This window comes from Hyla sarda, chromosome 1, assembly GCF_029499605.1.
Source record: "Hyla sarda isolate aHylSar1 chromosome 1, aHylSar1.hap1, whole genome shotgun sequence".
NCBI lineage: Eukaryota > Metazoa > Chordata > Amphibia > Anura > Hylidae > Hyla > Hyla sarda.
The window spans coordinates 560,642,561-560,669,021 of record NC_079189.1 but is presented as its reverse complement, the minus strand read 5'-3'; the positions used below and the strand labels follow the sequence as shown (position 1 = coordinate 560,669,021).

Below are 26,461 nucleotides of genomic sequence, written 5' to 3'. Positions count from 1 at the left end.
TTCGGACTAGAGAATCTTAAATCCCTGCACACACACACATATTTGCAGAAGACATTTTCACATGTGAAAAGCATAAAAATAAGTTATTTGTTAGTGCAAGAACCAAGGGGGTGGTAGATGACAAAATCATTTAAAACAAGAATTCTTGTATCATGCACTGTTCTATTAGGTTCTGTACGAGGCATAAGGGTATGTTCACACCATGGATTTCTAAGAACGCCTGTATCCAGACTATCCGACAAGGCATACGCAGGGACTTTAAGCCAAAGACTTTGGTTTTACAGTGTATCTAGATTGGAAAATATCTATACCAGAGCTCAAAGTTTCAACTCCTTTGTTTTTTATGCAGATTCTGCATTAATCAATTTTTATTAGAATCTGTATGAAAAAGGCCTAAGTGTAGGGACACTTGAGTGGTAACTAACCCTGATCAAAGAAAAATATCTGTTGTAACTGTAGGTAAATTTATTGCATTATCAGTACACAATACAACATATTCGGCTCTGCTACATAAACACACACACAAATGCTTGTAGCATTTTCTGCATGATCGCAGAGGCGACAGACAAGGGTTAATGATTTGACTGAAGCGATACTGATCTGCGCTATAAGCAGCTAATATAAAGCTCTTTTGCTCCGTCTTGCCGCCACCTCTCACTAATTGTGACTTGAATCATAAATTACGCGACGGCTGTAAAAATATCTTCAAAAGCCGGTGAACAAAGAGCGGGGAGCGCTCCGGTGAAGAATGCGAGGAGCCGATAAAGATTAAAGCGGCAGCAGAACAATAAATTGGATGCACTCTCTGCTTTGGTACACAGATGTTGTATGACAGTGAAAGCTCTTACACATGTAACACGCAGACACGGACATTTCCAGGCTATGAGTTCCTAATCACACATGAAAGGGACAATTTCATCTTCCATTAATGATGACATCGCATTAGCTGCTGAGCAGAACACATCGCGTCCTGTTAGGAGATTTCCACATGTATCCTTTTGAGGCATATAAGAAAAAGGAAAAAAAAACATACAGATGCTTGTAAAACGTGTAAAGTGCTTTTCACCATGAACCGGTGGATTCAATAAAGTTGAATACACCCTGAAAACGTCTAAGTTTTCACCACTGTGTAATAAAAATGATAGAATGAAGAATAAATAGTAACGCACTCACCCGTAATTTGCTTGCTAGACTATTTTTATTCCTTCATAAGTGTCGGGAACAAAAGGTCATAGAGGGGGGAAAAAAACATAAGAGCTCAGCCGAGCTCGTGGTGCGACGGTCCCGTTTTACGGGTTGCCCGCTTGGTTCGGCTGAGCTTGTATCTTTACATTTTCTCCCTGACCCCGATGGGTGAGCGTGTTACTATTTTTTCTTCGTTCTATTATTTGCAAACACTTCAGTTTCATGTAAGCGTACCCCGATATTGCCGTACCACCCATCTATCCTCTCATTTATCATTATCGGAATTACCAAGACCACCATTTTATAGTGCAGTGCCGGGCACTGCTTCCTTTACCATCTAATAGAAATGAATTGGCTTCAAAGTCACCCCCAAATGGGTAGGTCATCTGCTGGACCTTTAGCTCAACCCTTTTTGGGAACCAGTCATGAGTTTCATTCTGCCTGAACCCCAAATCATCAGGGTAGTCCCCAGCGACTTCTCCTGCCGGCCTTGATTGACAGATGTCTGCTGATACCCAATCAAGGAGGTTGGTGGCTCAAGAAGCAGCATCTGGGGAATGTCCCCAAGGCTCATGGTTTGGGCAGCATTAAAATGTTGTCAAGTTCTCTTTAAGAGACCATATGGTGTCAGAGCCTGGACCCACAGGACTTCAGGTGCGCCAGGCCAACCATGGTTATCAGTGGCTGTAGACTAGAACCTCTCTTTTTAGAAACAACAGAGAAAGAAGCAAGTAAAAAAGTTATGGCCACCATAAGGGCCCATTCACACTACAGAGTCCGTGTGCACAGCCTAAATTAATCGCTACCATGCCCTATTGACAGCAATACAGTCCACGCAGAATTATGCTGAAAAAACTAAATTTGTTTGTTCTTTCGCCAGAGTTCAGAATACGGAAATTCGGTGGTAAAAATTTCACCACAGAATTTATTCAGTGTGCATGGCGCAGCAGAATCCCATGGAAAACAACACAACGCTGCTGCAACGGCAGTTCTGTCATGTGAATGGACTCAAAGCACGAGTTAGCAGATTTACAGTGGATTTTTCACCAGTAAAATCTGCATGGAATTTTATCAAATCTTTTAAACAGACCAGAGAAATTTCAGTGCAGAATTTCAAATGCCAATTTATGTCGTGTAATTGAAATGGAAGGAGGACAAAGAGTAGTAGTCTAGAAAAGAGAACTATTTTTATTTGCTAAATCGTCCATGAGCTGGTACGAGTGTGTTATTGTGGTTCGGTAATATCAAAAGCCAGAGATTGCAGACTGTCGTACTGTGTTATTGGTGTCTCCCTAGCAGAACGCCTGTGTAGAGTAAAGTAGAGTAGAGTACTGTTGGTGTCCATTGTGCAACAGATCATCCAGATCAGTTGTTGGCTACAGGAACAGAGTCTGTGATGGAGCTCCTCTGAACGGAGCTCAATGCTAATGTGAACCTGGCATAAGAGGGTCAATGACAGGATCCTATAAACAACAAAAGGATGTCCCCCATGTGGCATTGTATAATGCAGGGTCCTCCACTAATTTTGCTGACAATGCAGATAAGCATCAGAATTTTGACAAGCATTTGGCAACCCCATCCATTCCACCTATTCCCAGCATCATCCAAAGCAATGACTTATTGGATGATGCCAATGGAAAATTCTTCCTCTGGCTCCAGATTAGGAACATAAATGCACAATTAAAATAAAATGCGCCACAACATTTTGCGATGTGAGAACATATCCTTATGTAAATCCAATCAATGTGCTTGACCCTGTTGCACAGACAATGAACCAGCATGGGGTAACTTCTTGAAGAATAAGTTTAAAAGAAAAGTTTAAAAGGGTATTCCAGGCAAAAACTTATATATATATATATATATATATATATCTATATCTATATATATATATATATATATATATATATATATATATATATATATCTCAACTGACTCTGGAAAGTTAAACAGATTTGTAAATTACTTCTATAAAAAAAATCTTAATCCTTCCAATAGTTATTAGCTGTTGTGAGGTCACGTCCCGGGAGCTGTGCATGATGGGAGAATATCCCCATAGGAGCTGCACAGCTCCTGGTACGTGAGTCATCAGAAAGCAGTTCGACAGAAAACAGCAATTCATCTTCAGAAGCTAATAACTACTGGAAGGATTAGGATTTTTTAATAGAAGTAATTTACAAATCTGTTTAACTTTCCGAAGCCAGTTGATATATAAAAAAAAGTTTTTGCCTGGAATACCCCTTTAATTTGAATTTCTTGCCTAAGGCTACAATCATAAGTTTAAAAAAAAAAAAAAAAAAACACTATGCACTGCAATGATGTAAGTGGGCTAGTGATTTCTGCTGATTCCACACAGAGAAGCAAAGCACTAGCCCCCTTTAAATAAATTCAGCTTCTCCCTGTGAGCAGCCAGTTTGCCGCAAACTGCAGTAATATGGGAGATCCCAGGCAGAAATTCCAGAAATTTTTGCCATGGGAAATTGGATATCAAAGCGAAGAAGATACCCAAGGAATTAAACTGCACTTGGTTTGTTGTAAGTGTTGCTCCCTTCTGTTTCTTCCTATTGTCTGGACGAGGATGGACAACCACAGAGCAAGAAGGATTTATCATGTATGCTATAAATCAGAGGTCCCCAACCACGTCCTCAAGGTCACCAACAGTTTAGGATTTAAAATTTTCCCTCTTCTATTCCAATGGAGTAACTGAAAAAAACCTGGACTGTTGGTGGCCCTTGAGGACTGGGTTGGAGACCACTGCTGTAGGAGATAAACGTTAGATTGGTGAGGGTCCAACAGGGTCAGAAACTTTGAATGGAGTGGCAGGAAACATAGTTGACCGCTGCTCCATTCAAACCACCCTAGTAGGCATTCTTGTGGCTGAGTGTGAATGGGGGAATGGGGATCAACTACCCCACTTAGTCCTCCATAGATCTCTTAAGTTTTTCTCCTGTCCTCTCCATCTCAAACTGTTCTTACCGGTGAGCCAACATCTAAAATCCCATATATTTCAATCCTGCCTATACATCTCCATCTGCTCTATCTTCTAAGCCTCCTCCGAGCTGCACACCTACTTAACCCTCCAGATTCTTGCTCTCTTTTCTTCCACTTATCAGGAGATCTGTAATAAGCTATGGAACCTTTGAAACCTAAGATGATAATATATCAGTTGCGACCAGATTTCCCCATATTAAATCTATTTCTTATACATAGAATTTTAAAAGAAACATATAATCACGTCTTCTTCTCAAGCTAAAGGTATCTAAGCTCCCTCCGTCATCATGTGCTGTGACCTCTAAATATCAAGTCTTATCATGCTGTAACATACAGACCATGCCATTCCTTCCCTAGCTTCTGGCTATGCATTATATTTATAGATAACATTGATATGTATAGGGCAGCAGATGGCCTTATTACAGATCTTTCAGAATGCTGCAAACCCCAAATAAATAAATAAAAATAATATATCTTTGTCACTTGACCCATTGTAGTGCAACATGATAACTTTCTCATAGCCAATGTCTCCATATTTCAAAACTACAGTATAGCTGACATACAAATACATTATACATAAAGTTGAATCACTTTCACTGATCTTAACTGGCATAATATTTCTCCTCCTTTTCATCAAAAACTGAATGGAAATGATTATTGAAAATAGCCTTAAAAAAGACGTATTCTAATGGAGACTGTCCCATCAAAGTAGATGGCCAGTATGCATAACAGATGGCCTGGACTTAACTAGACCTGTGATAAATTCTATGGGATCAACATTGGATCAACACCAAGATGTCGGAAGCCAATCCTGTGAGTTGCGAGGTGCGGCCTCCACGGATTGGACTTTTTTCTCCAGCACATCCCAAAGATGATCGATCGGATTGAGAACTAGGTAATAGGTCAGTCACCACCTTGATCTGTTTGTTATGTTCCTCATTCCTCAACAATGTCTGCAGTATGGCCCAGGCATTATCCTGCTAAAAGAGCCCACTACTATGAAGTAAGTGGGGGGGCATGGTCTGTACAATGTTTAGGTAGGTGGTACGTGTAACAGTAATCTTCGCATGATGCTGGGAACCAAGGTTTCCAACAGAACATTACCAATCACACTGCTCCCACTGGCTGTCTTCTTCCCATAGTGCATCCTGGTGCCATCTCTTTCCCAGGTAAGTGAGCGGCTTGCACCCTGCCATTCACATGATGTAAAACAAAAGTGATTTATCAGATCAGGATGACTTCTTCCATTGCTTCATGCTCCAGTTCTGATGCTATTTTGCCCATTTTAAGCACTTCCAGCTGTGGGCTGAGGTCAGCACGAGAGCTCTAATCAGTCTATAGTTACACCTTTCCATAAAAAGAAATCTAATAATTATAATAATAATAATAAGACATCTTTCTACCATAGCCATCAGAAACTTTCTCAGCAATTTGCTCTACAGCAGCTCTTCTGTGGGATCGGACTAGATAGGCTAGTCTTCACTCTTCACACACATCAATAAGCCTTGGATGCTCATGGTCCTGTCACGATCTGCTGTTGACCTTCCTTAAAGCACTTTTGGTTGGTACTAAACACAATATACAAGGAACAAGACGGGCCAATATGGAAGATACTCTGGCCCAGTAAATTATACAAGCAGTAGAACTGGAAGACAGGATTCATCTGTTGTGAAAGCGACCATCCCATCCGCAAGACCATATACCAAGTAAAGTCCAAGGTCACATTACCGACTGAAGATTTTTTATTTCGTCAAAGCTGTATTATATTGGTTACAGAACCAAAAAATGCAGCTTTCTATAGATCCAGAGTCTTCAGTTGGTGCTGTGACCTTGGACTTTACTTGTCCAGCCGTTTATACATCACAACAGGGTTCTTGTTACGGTAGCCGAGATCCTTAGACTTGCCCAATTTCCCATTTTTTTCTGCTTCTAACCATCCCTTGGCTGCCTAGTATTTCCCACCCTTGACAAGGTGCCATTGTCACCAGATAAGCCATGTTTTCCATTTCAGCATTCAGTATTAGTAATGTTACTGCTGGTCAGTGTATATGCTATTACAATTTACCCTGAAGGCAAAGTTAGAAAAAGACATTGTAGTGTACAATATTCTTCATATTAAGATGCATCGCAACCAACAAAGCTTTATTGAGATTCACAATGTTAACACAGCTTAGAGAAGAATAAATAAAAAAAAAACACCCTCTACCGGCACACTTACACTATTCTGAGTATATTAAAACTCATTCAAGTCTAATGAAGAAATGTTAGGAAAACTGTAAGGTGACCGAGGGAGAAGGAAGGCGATCCTGCGTGTTCGTTCGGCAATTAACCACTTTTCCGTGCGGCTCGTCGAATGCTGTAAATTTAAATTATTTTCCAGTAAGCGTTAAATAGACTGGTTATTTTGCAGAACTGCCCTAAATAAAACCAGGATAAGTGATATTAATGCCCTATGGTCAGTATTATTGAACCTCGAAAGCAATAAAGTTTATGAGTCGATAAATATTACATTTGCTGGGTTAGTTAAGATTCTGCCTGAGTTCCCAGCGCTTATTACAGATTGTAACCACCAAATCCACAATACATTATTCATATTCGGGGTGTCACCAAAGTGATGGATTGCCGGGAGAGGCTGTCCTTTATATAAATCAACAAATAAAAATGCAAATGCTAACATTTTCGGCTACAACCTTCCCCCGGTCTTGAATGGGGAATGAAAATTTTCCCATTATATCGACAGCAAGCAGAGCGGACAATTAACGACCTGCTCCGGCGGTAAGTGGGAGATTAATTTAGCGGTGCCGGCTTTTATCACCTGCATATGGAGCTGCACCGGTCAATTCTGGCTACTTGCACTTTTCACTGAAGAGATAATAAAATAAAGAAACAAGTTTAATCTGACATTCCCCCTTCACCGCGTCAGGACTGCAAATGTCACAGTCCCCCCCACAACTCTCGCCACCTTTAAGAAAAAAAGTTGGACTTAAGAAAAGTTCAAGGTTTGTTGGGATTTTTTTTTTCTCTTTGCTCTTCCATCTTTTCTTCAACTTCTTGGGAAACTATAAATTATCTCTCCGCAAAAGATTGCCAAGCGCGTGAAACAAAATTTCGTATGCTAAGGACACAAGGAAACTCCATTCCGCAAAACTAAGATGCTGATTTATTAATCACTTTACAGCATAAATCTACATAAACAGCAGAGTAACTTTGTAAATCTTTGGCTTTTACTTAATCTTGTATTGACGTTGGACTTTTGCGCAGAGTCTGGAGTCTTATCCTCCAGTCACGTTCAAAGATGAAGTCAAGAGGTCTGCTGGTTCTCACATCGCTGCTGCCCTTTGCTGGCAGTGACATCTGACACTTTTTGGCCTAGTACAGTGGTCTCCAAACTGTGGATCTCCAGACAGTGCAAAACTACAAGTGTGAATGGAGCAGAGTTGCCCTTGCTCTATACACTGTTATAGGAATAATCGCAATAGCATAGCTTAATCACTGTCAGTCCTATAGCAATGAATGTAGCAATTGCACCACCACGCGATTTACAAGGGGCACTCCGGGTCCGCTGTTGTAGAGATTTCAGGGTCTTGAAACACAAATTCAGGTAACAATTGCCTGGGGTAGCCAGGATATACTGGGTGGTGTACTTATGCAACAGCTGGAGAGCCACAAGTTGGAGACCACTAGATCGGGAAGCCGTAAAGAACGTGAGAGTCAAAAGGAAATCAGCAGATCTGTGAAGTCAGCTTTTGATGTGACTAGAGTGTTAGATAGTGGTCTCCAAACTTTGGACCTCTAGCTGTTGCAAAACTACAAAATTCCCAGCATGCCCGAACAGCCAGTGGCTGTCCAGGCAAGCTGGGAGTTGTAGCTTTGCAGGGTCTGCATATCCACAGTTTGAAGACCATTGGTCTAGGAAGAAAATAGTTATGGTTGCAGTCTGTCAAATAATGTCATTTAATAGAAGAATGCTAAACTGTATGAGTAGGTGAGGGAAGCAGGACACAGGCTCAATGTATGAAAGGGTGGGGGAAGCAGGACTCAGGCTCATTATATGAGTGGTTGAGGGAAGCAGGACTCACAGGCTCACTGTATGAGTAGGTGAGGGAAGCAGGACACAGGCTCACTGTATGAGTAGGTGAGGGAAGAGGACTCACAGGCTCACTGTATGAGTAGGTGAGGGAAGCAGGACTCAGGCTCATTATATGAGTGGTTGAGGGAAGCAGGACTCACAGGCTCACTGTATGAGTGGTTGAGGGAAGCAGGACTCACAGGCTCACTGTATGAGTAGGTGAGGGAAGCAGGACACAGGCTCACTGTATGAGTAGGTGAGGGAAGAGGACCCACAGGCTCACTGTATGAGTAGGTGAGGGAAGCAGGACTCAGGCTCATTATATGAGTGGTTGAGGGAAGCAGGACTCACAGGCTCACTGTATGAGTGGTTGAGGGAAGCAGGACTCACAGGCTCACTGTATGAGTAGGTGAGGGAAGCAGGACACAGGCTCACTGTATGAGTAGGTGAGGGAAGAGGACTCACAGGCTCACTGTATGAGTAGGTGAGGGAAGAGGACTCACAGGCTCACTGTATGAGTAGGTGAGGGAAGCAGGACTCAGGCTCATTATATGAGTGGTTGAGGGAAGCAGGACTCACAGGCTCACTGTATGAGTGGTTGAGGGAAGCAGGACTCACAGGCTCACTGTATGAGTAGGTGAGGGAAGCAGGACACAGGCTCACTGTATGAGTAGGTGAGGGAAGAGGACTCACAGGCTCACTGTATGAGTAGGTCGGGGAAGAGGACTCACAGGCTCACTGTATGAGTAGGTGAGGGAAGAGGACTCACAGGCTCACTGTATGAGTAGGTGAGGGAAGCAGGACTCAGGCTCATTATATGAGTGGTTGAGGGAAGCAGGACTCACAGGCTCAGTGTATGAGTAGGCAAGGGAAGCAGGACTTACAGACTCACTGTATTAAGTTGGGGGAAGCAGCACTCACAGGAACACTGTATAAGTAGGTGAGAGAAGAAGGACTCACAAGCTCACTGTATGAGTAGGTGGGGGAAGCAGCACTCACAAGAACACAGTAGGCGAGAGAAGCCGGACTCTCACACTCACTGTATGAGTTGTGGAGAAAGCAGGACTCACAGGCTCACTAAACCATTGGGCCAAGAGGCAGGACTCACAGGCTCACTGTATAAGTAGGTGAGGGAAGCAGCACTCAGGCTCACTTTATGAGTAGGTGGGGAAGCAGGACTCACAGGCTCACTGTATCAATAGGGAGAGAAAGCAGGCCTCCATTAGTCCTGGGTGCATTTACATAAACATTTTGAATCAAACCATGGAAACTTCTATATCGTAGAGCTTAGTGTATCCCCCTCTATCCTTATCTGCTCTCGGACACTTTAAATAGAAGAGGTAGATTTTATTTCAGCAGAGTTTTAGAAACCATTTAAATGTAATATTCTCTAGATGAAGAAATAGAGCTCCTCCTTACTGATCAACCGAAAGCAATAGTTACTTTTGACATGTTGCTGAGACCCCCAGTCACTAGTTTCAGCCGTTTATAGCACACAGCAGTCTCGGCGCTCAGTGCAGGAGATGGGCTTCATATAACGGAGCTGTCTCCTGAAATGATTCAGATCGCGCACTGAGCCAGGGAGTGAAGTACACAACTATGCACTTCACTTGGCTATAACCTACCATCAACATATCATTCAACTCTGAATTAAAAAAAAAAAACTTACTAGTCACATGTTTAAAGTCACAGCCTTTTATCTGTGCCAATGTGACACTAAAACACGTTAACCTATTGATAAATGAAGCTGTACAGTTTGGTGATCTGGTGCTAAACTTACTATTCCTTTTTATTTAAATGGAGACTGTGTGTACAGCTGTAATACAGATAAGCAGCAGCACCACTCCTACCTTGACATACAAAGTATCAAATGTCCAGTCAGGTAGAATTCCGCTCTTATCACAATCCTTCCAATACAGACGGCGGAGAATGATTGCGGCCGTCTCTCTTCTAATGCATTAATTGGCTCTGCCCAGGGTTTATTCTGTCTCCATTTGGGGGATTTTGTCTCTCATCCCATCCGGGAATGAAATATTGATGAAAATAGGCAAGAAAAAAAAAAAGCTGCCACCAGCAAGAAATAATATTCCTGAATATAATAATGCTCCATTTCAAAAGTAATGCATTTAAATTTATATCAAATGCCTTCGAAACGGCCTCAAACGCCAATCCCAATAAGGCAGGATTATAGGATCGAGGTAACTGTTCCTGTCAATTACCAAGACTTGATTTTCAATTTATATTCAAAAGAGGGTTTTTTGTTCCATACACGGGGAAAACGTCTCAATTCCAGGTAAGTTTCAATTACGGAGGATTTCTAGTGACAGGCAATAAACAAATAGATTTATAGGCAGAGACCCGGTTCCTCCTCGCCCGCCACCATCCCATCCCAGTCGTTCATGGATGACAGGAAAAGCCAGCCGTGGAGATTGAGTCGCTGAATATTAATAAATGCACTGGACCTTATTTGTGATAACACCCTCTACGGATTATGCTGCACTTCGGTTACCTTGACCCAAAATACCTTAAAAGTAACAACTTTACAAGGGTTTTTCAATTTAATATATGATCTATTGCAAGGATATTCCATTCATTTTTGTTCCCCTGGGATCTGACTTCAGGGACCTTCACTGATCAGGAGAACGAATAGGATGCAGCGCTGCCTCCCCTCAAGTTTACACATTAGGGAAAACCGGTGAAAAGGACGCAACGCTAAACCAGTGCTGCAGACATTTCTCATGATCGGTAGGGGTCCTCTGGGTTAGACCCACTGAGTATAAAATAATGGACTATCTTACCAAAACGCAATCATTTTATGAGATAGGAAATCACTTTAACATGTCAAAATGACTAGGACATGGAGGATGCTACTGGTTGGCATCCAAGATCTAGACTATGGGCGTCAGACAGGCAGCAATTGTACTTCACATAATCTCCTAAATGTTAAACAGGGTGTCCCTAAAGTTTTACACATAGGAAATATCCCTAACTACCTTTTGGTTTGTGGTGGGACCAATGATGATCATTTAATTGGTGAGAGATACCTAACCCTGTTAAGAGACCAGTTAATGTCCCAAATTGAAAGGGTAGGTGAAGGTGTCCCTAAGTGGTTCCAACACGATGGAGCCCATGCCCATTATGCCTCAGTGGTAAGATATTAGCAGGATGACAATTTCTCTAACAAGCTTGGAAGACATCAAGTGGAATAGTCTCCTCGCTCATCAAACCTTAGCCCCTTGATGTCTTTTCTGGGTAATTGTTACATACATACCTTTTCCCAGCTGCAGCAGCAACTCCGCCTGCTGGCTGACCAATCAGGTGGTGGTAGCGCTGGGCAAATAAGCTCGGCACTGTCGCTTACACCTACTGGAGGTGGGATATTTAAACTCAGCTGCTGCACTGTCTGTGATAGAGGTTCCTCCCATGGACAGCATTTCATGTGCCTGATTAATGTTCTGACCTTCTGTTACCTGACATTGGCCCTCATTTACTATTCTAAACCCGACCTCTTTTGTCGGGTTTTTTTGTCGCACCTTTGTCTGCGCCATGTCGCAGACATCGTGCGCCAGTCTGCGACACCATGCGACATTTTTTCCCGACGGACCCGATGTGGATTCTCCCAAACCCGAAAAAGGGGCGTTACACGACATTTCGGAGCTTTCCCACTTATTTATTAAGGTTTCCAACCCGAATTTGTTGTATTGTTGTGGATTTTTTCCCGACAGCTCAGAGGAGTTGGAAACCAAAACCAACAAAACCCACGTGCGACAAACAGGATGCGACATAATAATAAATACCAGGGGAAAAAAGCAGTCGGGTAAGAAAGCAACATAGACTTACAACCCGATTTTCTTAGTAAATGAGGGCCATTGTCTTTACCTTTTGATTTTGTACTATCCCGCTGTCTATGTTTGACCCATTGCTTGTCCTTGACCTGGTTTGTCTTACTATTCTGACGACCCTGCACTTAGCGCAAGGACCGTTGTCCAGTTGAGGGGCCGGCAATTTATGGCCAATTGTCCAAGTAAGTAGAGACCGTGGTTGGGGCAAAGGCCAGGCTGCACTGTTCCCCACTCCGAACGTGGCAGGTGTGCTAAAGGAGCAGGTGTACTCAATGAAAAATCACAAATATGAATACACTGAAGTATCATGAATGAATGTACTCAAATGTGACAGACATATGGGTTCATGTGAGTCTTGTAAAGCGCATGGAACTTGGCATCACAAATGGTGAAAATCACATTAACCCCTTCTCGACATATGACGTAGCGGTACGCCATGGGTCGGATAACAGGAATATGATGCGGGCCCGCGGGTCGGGTCTGTGTCATAACCGGCAGATCCCCACTGCTATCAGCAGCTGACACCTGCCAGTAGTGACTGACATCGGAGCTGGCTCTGATTTACATAATTGAAATGGTTAAATGCAGTGATAAATAGCGATCACAGAATTTAAACATTAAATGCCAATAATCCCTGTGGTATAGGGGACCCATCTGCAGCTCCACGATGTAATTGCGGACTGCAGGTGGGTTGTCGGGGAAGAACGTGGACTTACCAGTCTTTCCCAATGCTCCGTGGATCGGCGATTGGTTAAGGCTGCCTTCGGCAGCTCTTAGCAATCGAGCACCGAAAACATGGAACAATGTAATGCAATAGCATTAGATTGATCTACGTAAGCCATCTAATCTATGCAAGCCATTCCTAGGTGGGCCAAAAAATTTGTAAAAATAAATAAAAAAAAGTTAAAGTTTAAAAAATAATTAAATATCCACTCCCTAATAAAAGTTCAAATCACCAAGCCAAAATTGCAGATTTTTGGTCAAATCATGTCCCAGAAAAAACGTAATAAAAAGTTATCAATAATCATAAATACGTAAAAGTGGTACTGTTAAAAACTACAGTTCAAGGTTCAAAAAACAGCTCTGCAGGAAAAAAAAAAAAGTTATAGGGGTCAGAACAGGGCAATAAACAAACTTTTTATTTTTTCAAAGTTTTCAATTAGTCAGTATTATTGGAATTGTACTGACTAATAGAATAAAGGCAGCATGTCAGATTTATCTTATTGTGAACCCTGAAAAAATTATTGCCCCACAAATTCCTTATTGAACAATTCCATGGCTCCGTAATACATTATATGATAGAGCTTCTTATTTGTAGGACAAGTTGTACTTTTCATTGGCACACTTAACCGAACACAACTTTGTCAGTGGTAAAATAAAAAAAGTTATGGGCCTTAGAATGTGAGGAACAAAAAAATGTGAGCCAAAAAAAAAAGATTATAATAAATCACTGGATCATATAGGGGTTGAAGATGTTAATGTTGTTGAATAGTGTATTGAAAATATGCATTTTGCCTGTGTGTCCTGACTTTAGCACACCCTGGTAGTGCAGATCATGCAGCATTAAGATAATGACAAATCTTGTTAAAGGGGAATTTTCTGATTAGATCAAGCTGCTGATGTTCTCACATGGTAGGACACATTACATTGTTACACATTAACTTCATTGAGTGCAGAGTCATATATCCCTGTAATGATAACAGTGCTGGCATCTTAGCCCAGTAATAAGAGCTGATCTAAAGGCTTCCAGCAGACCAATGGACCTGCCGCAAGAAAAAGAAGCCTCCTGCCTATGATGCCTTGCAGCATGTACAAATACTTTATATTCTCCCTGTGCCTTATTGACGTCATTTACTTAAGGATCGTGCGTGTCTAATGTGGATATAAGTATGGGGTAGAGATCACTGGACCAGGTCAGAGAAGAGTCCTCCAGGGAGTGACAGAGTGGAGTGTACAGACTCCACAATGATCAGCCTTCACTCCTACCTGTAGAGGTCTCTGTGCTTGGCTGACATCCCTGCAGTTTTTGTTTCCATCTTGGGACTCTTCACTTTAGGAGAGGTAGCAGCATCTTTTCTAGAACCTGAAAGAAACAAGTAGAAAAGATTTGAGATAAAACACTGAAGATAACTGCAAATTCTGCAAAAATATGCAACCTATAGTTAATACAAGAATATAACTACCCTAATACTGCCTCCAATGTACAAGAATACAACTACTGTAATACTGCACTTATGTACAAGAATATAACTACTATAACCCTGCCTCGATACCATAAATACAGCCCCATATGTACAAGAATATAAGTACTATAAAATACTGCCTACTATGTACAAGATTACTACTATAAAACTGCCACATATGTACAAAAACATAACTACTATAATACTGTCTCCTATGTAAAAGACTAAAACTACTATCATACTGTTTCCTATGTACTATACTATAACTACCATACTGCCTCCTATGTACAAGAATATAACTACTATAATACTACCCTCTATATACAAGAATATAACTACTATAATACTGCTCCTATATACAAGAATATAGCTACTATAATACTGTCCCCTATGTACAAGAATATAACTACTATAATACTGCTCCTATGTACAAGAATATAACTACTATAATACTGCTCCTATGTACAAGAATATAACTACTATAACACTGCCCCCTATGTACAAGAATATAACTACTATAATACTGCTCCTATGTACAAGAATATAACTACTATAATACTGCCTTATATGTACAAGAACATAAGTACTATAAGTCCATGAAGAGAAAAAGAAAAGAATTTCACACGCACTCACTATAGTTGCATGCAGAGGTAATTTATTTTCAAATCATAAGGGTGGCCCAACAGGTATAGTGAACAAAAGCTTCCTCCTCCAAATGCACCGTGGGATGAAATGGCGCTGAGACCAGGATAAGGTAAGGGATTTTTATTACCCACAATGCAACACGTTTCAGGGAGAAACCGCTTCCTCAGGCATTTTGCGGAGAATCTGCTTCCTCAGGATGCCTGAGGAAGCGGATTCTCTGCGAAGCGCGTGGCGGCAACCCTGTCATCAGACCCGAAGCGGATGTTCGCTCCGGGGCCTGATGAGAGCTGGGTGCTGCGTGTGAGATCGCGGGGGTCCCCAGCGGCGGGACCCTACGCGATCAGGCAACTTATCCCCTATCCTTTAGATAGGGGATAAGTTGTCAGCACGATAGCACCCCTTTAACTTATCCTGGTCTCAGCGCCCTTTCATCCTGCTGTGTGCTTGGAAGAGGAAGCTTTTGTTCATATTGTCTGCTGGCGATGAGTGGCTGCAGAGACCCTTGATTTCTTCACACGCTATCCCATTGTTGTACTTGGTCTCCAGTACAACCACCTATGGTAAAGGCAGTTCACACCTAGCGTTACCATTTGACCTCCAGGCAATACACTATGAAGCGCTTCCTGTTTTTTATCTTTCTAGCCAACAGGTATAGGACTTCTTCTCTTCTTCCTCTCTCTCCCCCTTCCCCTTTTCCTTTGCTTTTTTCAAGAATGGTCTCCCATTATGTATAGGATTTTCAATGACCTATGCCTATGTGTTTGTGATCACCTTATTTGCATATGTTACGTCAGCAGTACTGGGTTTTGAAATTCCTGCCCCTTCCTCCCAGCTGCCATGATCAAGCAGGAGAAAGCGCCTCAAGGCGCAAAACTAGTTGCTTGTGTTTTTTCTCCTCCACGTCCTATACCTGTTGGGTCACCCATATGATCTGAAAATAAATTACCTCTGCATGCAACTACATTGGGTGAGTGCGGAATTCTTTTCCTTTTACTCTTCATGGACTTTCATACTAGTCTTTTGTACTGCCCGAACCCCCAGGTTTTGCTACACTGCGGTTACTTCTGAAAGCCAGAGTAATTTTTCAACTTCAGCTGCCACATGCTTTAAGATACACATCAACAGTGCCACTCGTCTTTCCAATTTTTACATAACTACTATCTACTACAATACTGCACCTATGTACAAGAATATAACTACTATAATACTGCCTCCTATGTACAAGAATATAACTACTGTAATTTCGCCTCTTATATACAAGAATATAACTACTATAATACTGCTCCTATATACAAGAATATAACTACTATAATACTGCACCTATGTACAAGAATATAACTACTATAATACTGCCTCCTATGTACAAGAATATAACTACTGTAATTTCGCCTCTTATGTACAAGAATATAACTACTATAATACTGCTCCTATATACAAGAATATAACTACTATAATACTGCACCTATGTACAAGAATATAACTACTATAATATTGCACCTATGTACAAGAATATAACTACTATAATACTGCTCCTATGTACAAGAATATAACTACTATAATACTGCTCCTATGTACAAGAATATAACTACTATAATACTGCTCCTATGTACAAGAATATAACTACTATAATACTGCTCCTATGTACAAGAATATAACTACTATAATACTGCTCCTATATACAAGAATATAACTACTATAATACTGCTCCTAAGTACAATAATAAAACTACAATAATACTGCTCCTAAGTACAATAATAAAACTACAATAATACTGCTCCTCATTACTACAAATGTATTGCCCATTCTAAACAGTTCTGAGTGACATAAGTAGGAGCAGGGAGCGTAGGGTACTTCTTGTCAGCCTGGAACAAATTGCATTAACCTGTACTACACATGATCTGCCCCTCCGCCCAACAAGGCTGAAAAACAGGGAGCTAAATAATGATATTAATCTATCTATATGATATAGATAGAAAGAGAGAGAGAGAAGGCAGCCTACAGCTGTAGTGTTACTTTAAGAAGGTCATTCTGACATTGCCGTAGTGTTTGGCCTCTGAGGTATTACCCGCGGTCCGGCTGGTTTACATTGCGGTATAATGCTCCGTTTATCGCGCTGCTAAGTATTCTCATTAATACAGTGAATTCTGCTCCGGGGAAAAGCGACTGGGTATAAATACAGCTCAGAAAGTTTACAGGCAGAAAGCGCAATCTTCCAGGAGGCATTGATTGGCGCTGCCTCATCCCAGACTGAAGAGCCGGATAATGACTGTGCGAATTCGATGAGCACGACACAAAGCGCCGAAATGTCAGTGGACTATACAGCCCCGGTAATAGGGCCTGAACCCCTGTTAGTCAAAACTGATTTGGCTTCAAATTAGAAATTGATTTTTGCTGGACACCAGTCGTCTGCAGGCTCCGAGCTTTTGTTGCTGTGCAGTGAAAGGGATTAACCTCGCCTGCTGTTTCGGGTTCAACCTGGCGGCACTATTTGGAGCCGGAGGGAGAAAAAAAAATAACTTCTTTTAATGCAAGGACGACCTGGCCAGGAGTCGCGGCATATTTCTTTACTTCCAGATCAAATCTTTGCAATTTCTTGATTTTTTTTTGTATGTATAGTGTTTATTTGTATGGCGGCAGCAACAAAAAGGTGCCTAAAGAATAGCGCAAAAAAAAAAAAAAAAAAACAACTTTTAAAAGGAGTGGTAGGATTTAGAAAAGTGATGGCATAACACACGGTCTCCCAACAGGGTGCCTCCAGCTGTTGCAAAACTACAACTCCCAGCATGTCCAGACAGCCTTTGGCTTACATAAGTGATTGCTCAGGGCAGTGTTTCCCAACCAGGGTGCCTCCAGCTGTTGCAAAACTATAACTCTCAGCATACCTGGACAAATGTTGGCTGTCCGGGCATGCTGATTGGGAAATACTGCCCTAAACAATCACTTAAGTAAGCCTTTGGCTATCCGGGAATGCTGGGAATTGTAGTTTTGCAACAGATGGAGACACCTGGTTGGGAAACACTGGCATAACCCTAGGATACCCCATTTTCTATTTCTGTAATCTGACTTTGAATAATCCGGAAAATGATGCTTTGTAATATTTTATTTTGGGTTCTTTATTTCTAAGGTTGGGTTCACATGTAGTATTTTGGACAGTGATTTAAGCCAAAATACGGAGTTCAAAACACATAAAAAAAACAAAAACAAAAAAAACTAGTTCTGGTGAACCCAGGGTATAATCTTACGATGAAAGCGCTGCACATAGGAAAAAAAAAACCTGCGAACATGCACTATTTTGCATTGCATGCAGGCATAGCTTTGTTTGCACGTGGTAGCTACGCTTGGAGTCTGCCAAATTATACTGCACATTGATTTCAGTGGGATTCCAAAATCCCATTCAGACAGCAAAATTTCCACTTTCCGCAAAAATATAAGATTTGTTTTATATTTTTGCAGAATCCCATTCAAGTCAATGAGGCTTTAATTTCGGTAGAATTCTGTGTTCTGAGAACACAGAAATTCCGACAGAATTCTGCAGTTCCATTCAGCATGCTTTGCTGAACAGAATTTGTGCGGAATTACAGAAATTTTGCCGTGTGATGATAGCCTTATAAGGGAGTTTTGATAGGGGTATTACAGTGCTTCAAGTATTACAATCATTCGACAAAATGTTTGATTGGTGCCCAGAGATCCATTGCATATTTAAAATCCATAAAATCAGAAAATATTTGCAAGCCAGCTTTCTCTCTGAGAGCAGCCCCCAGCCTAATGAGAGAGAAGTTCAGTGTGTGATTGATTAAGGCTGCACACACCTCCCAGCACTAAAGGGAGCATGACTCATCAGTGCATGGTAGAAACCACATGGTCTGTGTCTCTCAGGAGGGTGGAGGCCGCTTTCAGAGAGGGATTTGGACAGAGTGAGTGGATGGCTGGATGATGTCACTCCCTGCATGTAAGTGACAACCAAAGAGGGAAAACTGCTCCATATAGCTAGTGAATAATATTTAGACAATTAAATAGGTTAATAGGAGGGGAAAGGAATGGCTATGGGTTTAGTACGCTGGAGTAGCCCTTTAATAAATATACAAATCATATGTTCAATGCTGATGTGACAAGTTCACCACAAGGCCACAGGACTCAGAAGCGCAATTGATAAAATATATAAAAATATTTAAACATTGGTTGCTGTGAATTTGCATAGCTTAATTGGCAGCGGGTAAAGGAATGTCACTGTAGGAAGACAAGGATCCCAGAGCAAAATGTTGGAAAATTTCTCCTCATCTCCTGCTTCTTGGTTTGTGAAATCCCATATTTCCACTGCAGTTCTGTGTTGGGAACTAGTGCCAGATTTTCAGACTTTCCAAATTATTAGAAGCCATGTTCAATGTATTCTTCTATGACTATTCAATAATTCATACATAATTGATAATCCTCATTCTAATCTAAATCCTACTGTTTTACAATGAAGTGGCCTCCTACCTTTGTTGAAAGTGGACCGTGGCCGCACATCTGAACAGTCTTCCTGGTCCTCACCATCTAATCCGGAAGTTCTTCCTTCTAAAACATTTTTGCCAGGACTTTGTGGTTTTCTTCTACTCTTACTGGATGGAGGGGTCAGGATAACTGGGCTGCAAGGAACAAGACAAACTATTCAGTAATTAAATAGAACGGATTGGACTATGACAAGGATCCTAGTCTGCTTCACCCAGAATCATGATATTAACCCACCTGAGGACTGAGGTATAATAGTTTACGTGTTATCCAGGCCTTGTCAACCTATCATATGGCCAGCACTACCATGAAAGACCTTACACTTCACACCGGCATAGTTGTGTAGGAGAGCGAGAAACCAGGGGTAGTGGAGTAGTTGGCAGGACAGTACCCTAAGAACAAGCAATGACCCCACAGATCAGATTATTGGAAACAACGCCTACTAAAGATCCCATTGTTCATTTTTTTTATCGCTATTCATAAGTATTTTCAACCGAATATCCTGAGTGATATCTGAAGGGTTCAAGGAGCTGAGCAATTCTGTAAAATTGAGAAAAAAACAAAGCGCCTCAGAGGGTGGTGCACAAGAAACCCAGGTGAGTGCGTCCAACCAGAGGTAAGGTTGCTGTGAATGGAACACTTACAATAAGCTCCCATGTGGTAATGTGGCAAAAACCCATCAAACAATTGCTTGTCAATTTCAGACCACACAGTGCACATATGCAAATAAAGTACCTGTGCACTTCTTTGTCCTCCTAGTCAATATTCCCTCGTCCATCCAATTGCCACCAATATACATATATATATGTAGCCACATAAAAAAAAAAAAAATCAAAAGGGGCAGGAGTTTCAGTGCACTGCACGAACAACAAAGTACACAATCTGGTGGCTGGTGGGTGTTGAGGTGCAGAGAGGCACTACACAATGTATGTGACTGTGCTCGTGCGCAAAAAGGCCACGGTGGAAGCTTCTCTGTATCATATCTCCTCTGTATGGTGAGATCATGGCTTCTCTCTATATCATATCTCCTCTGTATGGTGGATCATGGCTTCTCTCTATATCATATCTCCTCTGTATAGTGGGATCATGGCTTCTCTCTATATCATATCTCCTCTGTATGGTGGATCATGGCTTCTCTCTATATCATATCTCCTCTGTATGGTGGGATCATGGCTTCTCTCTATATCATATATCCTCTGTATAGTGGGATCATGGCTTCTCTCTATATCATATTTCCTCTGTATAGTGGGATCATGGCTTCTCTCTATATCATATCTCCTCTGTATAGTGGGATCATGGCTTCTCTCTATATCATATCTCCTCTGTATGGTGGATCATGGCTTCTCTCTATATCATATCTCCTCTGTATGGTGGATCATGGCTTCTCTCTATATCATATCTCCTCTGTATAGTGGGATCATGGCTTCTCTCTATATCATATCTCCTCTGTATAGTGGGATCATGGCTTCTCTCTAGATCATATCTCCTCTGTATAGTGGGATCATGGCTTCTCTCTATATCATATCTCCTCTGTAAAGTGGGATCATATCTCCTCTCTATATCATATCTCCTCTGTATGGTGGATCATGGCTTCTCTCTATATCATATCTCCTCTGTATAGTGTGATCATGGCTTCTGTCTATATGATATCTCCTCACTATATCATATCTCCTCTGTATAGTGGATCATGGCTTCTCTCTATATCATATCTCCTCTGTATAGTGGGATCATGGCTTCTCTATATCATATCTTCTCTGTATAGTGGATCATGGCTTCTCTCTATATCATATCTCCTCTGTATAGTGGGATCATGGCTTCTCTCTATATCATATCTCCTCTGTATGGTGGATCATGGCTTCTCTCTATATCATATCTCCTCTGTATAGTGGGATCATGGCTTCTCTATATCATATCTCCTCTGTATAGTGGGATCATGGCTTCTCTCTATATCATATCTCCTCTGTATAGTGGGATCATGGCTTCTCTCTAGATCATATGTCCTCTGTATGGTGGATCATGGCTTCTCTCTAGATCATATGTCCTCTGTATAGTGGGATCATGGCTTCTCTCTAGATCATATCTCCTCTGTATAGTGGGATCATATCTCCTCTCTATATCATATCTCCTCTGTATGGTGGATCATGGCTTCTCTCTATATCATATCTCCTCTGTATAGTGGGATCATGGCTTCTCTCTAGATCATATGTCCTCTGTATAGTGGGATCATGGCTTCTCTCTAGATCATATCTCCTCTGTATAGTGGGATCATATCTCCTCTCTATATCATATCTCCTCTGTATGGTGGATCATGGCTTCTCTATATCATATCTCCTCTGTATAGTGGGATCATGGCTTCTCTATATCATATCTCCTCTGTATAGTGGGATCATGGCTTCTCTCTATATCATATCTCCTCTGTATAGTGGGATCATGGCTTCTCTATATCATATCTCCTCTGTATAGTGGGATCATGGCTTCTCTATATCATATCTCCTCTGTATAGTGGGATCATGGCTTCTCTCTATATCATATCTCCTCTGTATAGTGGGATCATGGCTTCTCTCTATATCATATCTCCTCTGTATAGTGGGATCATGGCTTCTCTCTAGATCATATGTCCTCTGTATAGTGGGATCATGGCTTCTCTCTAGATCATATCTCCTCTGTATAGTGGGATCATATCTCCTCTCTATATCATATCTCCTCTGTATGGTGGATCATGGCTTCTCTATATCATATCTCCTCTGTATAGTGGGATCATGGCTTCTCTATATCATATCTCCTCTGTATAGTGGGATCATGGCTTCTCTATATCATATCTCCTCTGTATAGTGGGATCATGGCTTCTCTCTATATCATATCTCCTCTGTATAGTGGGATCATGGCTTCTCTCTATATCATATCTCCTCTGTATAGTGGGATCATGGCTTCTCTATATCATATCTCCTCTGTATAGTGGGATCATGGCTTCTCTCTATATCATATCTCCTCTGTATAGTGGGATCATGGCTTCTCTCTATATCATATCTCCTCTGTATAGTGGGATCATGGCTTCTCTCTATATCATATCTCCTCTGTATAGTGGGATCATGGCTTCTCTCTATACCATATCTCCTCTGTATAGTGGGATCATGGCTTCTCTCTATATCATATGTCCTCTGTATGGTGGATCATGGCTTCTCTCTATATCATATCTCCTCTGTATAGTGGACCATGGCTTCTCTCTATATCATATCTCCTCTGTATAGTGGGATCATGGCTTCTCTCTATATCATATCTCCTCTGTATAGTGGGATCATGGCTTCTCTCTATATCATATCTCCTCTGTATAGTGGGATCATGGCTTCTCTCTATATCATATCTCCTCTGTATAGTGGGATCATGGCTTCTCTCTATATCATATCTCCTCTGTATAGTGGGATCATGGCTTCTCTCTATATCATATCTCCTCTGTATAGTGGGATCATGGCTTCTCTCTATATCATATCTCCTCTGTATAGTGGGATCATGGCTTCTCTCTAGATCATATGTCCTCTGTATAGTGGGATCATGGCTTCTCTCTAGATCATATCTCCTCTGTATAGTGGGATCATATCTCCTCTCTATATCATATCTCCTCTGTATGGTGGATCATGGCTTCTCTATATCATATCTCCTCTGTATAGTGGGATCATGGCTTCTCTATATCATATCTCCTCTGTATAGTGGGATCATGGCTTCTCTATATCATATCTCCTCTGTATAGTGGGATCATGGCTTCTCTCTATATCATATCTCCTCTGTATAGTGGGATCATGGCTTCTCTCTATATCATATCTCCTCTGTATAGTGGGATCATGGCTTCTCTATATCATATCTCCTCTGTATAGTGGGATCATGGCTTCTCTCTATATCATATCTCCTCTGTATAGTGGGATCATGGCTTCTCTCTATATCATATCTCCTCTGTATAGTGGGATCATGGCTTCTCTCTATATCATATCTCCTCTGTATAGTGGGATCATGGCTTCTCTCTATACCATATCTCCTCTGTATAGTGGGATCATGGCTTCTCTCTATATCATATGTCCTCTGTATGGTGGATCATGGCTTCTCTCTATATCATATCTCCTCTGTATAGTGGACCATGGCTTCTCTCTATATCATATCTCCTCTGTATAGTGGGATCATGGCTTCTCTCTATATCATATCTCCTCTGTATAGTGGGATCATGGCTTCTCTCTATATGATATCTCCTCTGTATAGTGGGATCATGGCTTCTCTCTATATGATATCTCCTCTGTATAGTGGGATCATGGCTTCTCTCTATATCATATCTCCTCTGTATAGTGGGATCATGGCTTCTCTATATCATATCTCCTCTGTATAGTGGGATCATGGCTTCTCTCTATATCATATCTCCTCTGTATAGTGGGATCATGGCTTCTCTCTATACCATATCTCCTCTGTATAGTGGGATCATGGCTTCTCTCTATATCATATGTCCTCTGTATGGTGGATCATGGCTTCTCTCTATATCATATCTCCTCTGTATAGTGGACCATGGCTTCTCTCTATATCATATCTCCTCTGTATAGTGGGATCATGGCTTCTCTCTATATCATATCTCCTCTGTATAGTGGGATCTTGGCTTCTCTCTATATCATATCTCCTCTGTATAGTGGGATCATGGCTTCTCTCTATATGATATCTCCTCTGTATAGTGGGATCATGGCTTCTCTCTATATCATATCTCCTCTGTATAGTGGGATCATGGCTTCTCTCTATATCATATCTCCTCTGTAAAGTGGGATCATATCTCCTCTCTATATCATATCTCCTCTGTATGGTGGATCATGGCTTCTCTCTATATCATATCTCCTCTGTATAGTGTGATCATGGCTTCTGTCTATATGATATCTCCTCACTATATCATATCTCCTCTGTATAGTGGATCATGGCTTCTCTCTATATCATATCTCCTCTGTATAGTGGGATCATGGCTTCTCTATATCATATCTTCTCTGTATAGTGGATCATGGCTTCTCTCTATATCATATCTCCTCTGTATAGTGGGATCATGGCTTCTCTCTATATCATATCTCCTCTGTATGGTGGATCATGGCTTCTCTCTATATCATATCTCCTCTGTATAGTGGGATCATGGCTTCTCTATATCATATCTCCTCTGTATAGTGGGATCATGGCTTCTCTCTAGATCATATGTCCTCTGTATAGTGGGATCATGGCTTCTCTCTAGATCATATCTCCTCTGTATAGTGGGATCATATCTCCTCTCTATATCATATCTCCTCTGTATGGTGGATCATGGCTTCTCTCTATATCATATCTCCTCTGTATAGTGGGATCATGGCTTCTCTCTATATCATATCTCCTCTGTATAGTGGGATCATGGCTTCTCTATATCATATCTCCTCTGTATAGTGGGATCATGGCTTCTCTATATCATATCTCCTCTGTATAGTGGGATCATGGCTTCTCTATATCATATCTCCTCTGTATAGTGGGATCATGGCTTCTCTCTATATCATATCTCCTCTGTATAGTGGGATCATGGCTTCTCTCTATATCATATCTCCTCTGTATAGTGGGATCATGGCTTCTCTATATCATATCTCCTCTGTATAGTGGGATCATGGCTTCTCTCTATATCATATCTCCTCTGTATAGTGGGATCATGGCTTCTCTCTATATCATATCTCCTCTGTATAGTGGGATCATGGCTTCTCTCTATATCATATCTCCTCTGTATAGTGGGATCATGGCTTCTCTCTATACCATATCTCCTCTGTATAGTGGGATCATGGCTTCTCTCTATATCATATGTCCTCTGTATGGTGGATCATGGCTTCTCTCTATATCATATCTCCTCTGTATAGTGGACCATGGCTTCTCTCTATATCATATCTCCTCTGTATAGTGGATCATGGCTTCTCTCTATATCATATCTCCTCTGTATAGTGGGATCATGGCTTCTCTCTATATCATATCTCCTCTGTATAGTGGGATCATGGCTTCTCTCTATATGATATCTCCTCTGTATAGTGGGATCATGGCTTCTCTCTATATCATATCTCCTCTGTATAGTGGGATCATGGCTTCTCTCTAGATCATATCTCCTCTGTATAGTGGGATCATGGCTTCTCTCTATATGATATCTCCTCTGTATAGTGGGATCATGGCTTCTCTCTATATCATATCTCCTCTGTATGGTGGATCATGGCTTCTCTCTATATCATATCTCCTCTGTATAGTGGGATCATGGCTTCTCTATATCATATCTCCTCTGTATAGTGGGATCATGGCTTCTCTCTATATGATATCTCCTCTGTATAGTGGGATCATGGCTTCTCTCTATATCATATCTCCTCTGTATGGTGGATCATGGCTTCTCTCTATATCATATCTCCTCTGTATAGTGGGATCATGGCTTCTCTCTAGATCATATCTCCTCTGTATAGTGGGATCATGGCTTCTTTCTATATCATATCTCCTCACTATATCCTATCTCCTCTGTATAGTGGGATCATGGCTTCTCTCTATATCATATCTCCTCTGTATAGTGGGATCATAGCTTCTCTCTATATCATATCTCCTCTGTATAGTGGGATCATAGCTTCTCTCTATATCATATCTCCTCTGTATAGTGGGATCATGTTTTCTCTATATCATCTCTGTATAGTGGGATCATGGCTTCTCTCTAGATCATATCTCCTCTGTATAGTGGGATCATGGTTTCTCTCTATATCATATCTCCTCTGTATAGTGGGATCATGGCTTCTCTCTATATCATATATCCTCTGTATAGTGGGATCATGGCTTCTCTCTATATCATATCTCCTCTGTATAGTGGGATCATGGCTTCTCTCTATATCATATCTCCTCTGTATAGTGGGATCATGGCTTCTCTCTATATCATATCTCCTCTGTATAGTGGGATCATGGCTTCTCTCTATATCATATCTCCTCTGTATAGTGGGATCATAGCTTCTCTCTATATCATATCTCCTCTGTATAGTGGGATCATGGCTTCTCTCTATATCATATCTCCTCTGTATAGT

General features: G+C 41.3%; 1 protein-coding gene across 4 annotated transcripts in view; it reads right to left on the bottom strand.

The window, feature by feature from the left end:
* Nucleotides 1-26,461, bottom strand: part of KIAA1328 (KIAA1328 ortholog) — a 154,622-nt gene that overhangs the window by 12,566 nt on the left and 115,595 nt on the right. For all 4 annotated transcript variants that reach the window (XM_056542776.1, XM_056542762.1, XM_056542771.1 and 1 more), the window contains 2 exons: nucleotides 19,389-19,537; nucleotides 14,071-14,167 (listed from right to left, as the gene is read on the bottom strand). In XM_056542776.1, the coding sequence (XP_056398751.1) occupies nucleotides 14,071-14,167; nucleotides 19,389-19,537 (246 nt within the window). The remainder of the gene's footprint in view (nucleotides 1-14,070; nucleotides 14,168-19,388; nucleotides 19,538-26,461) is intronic.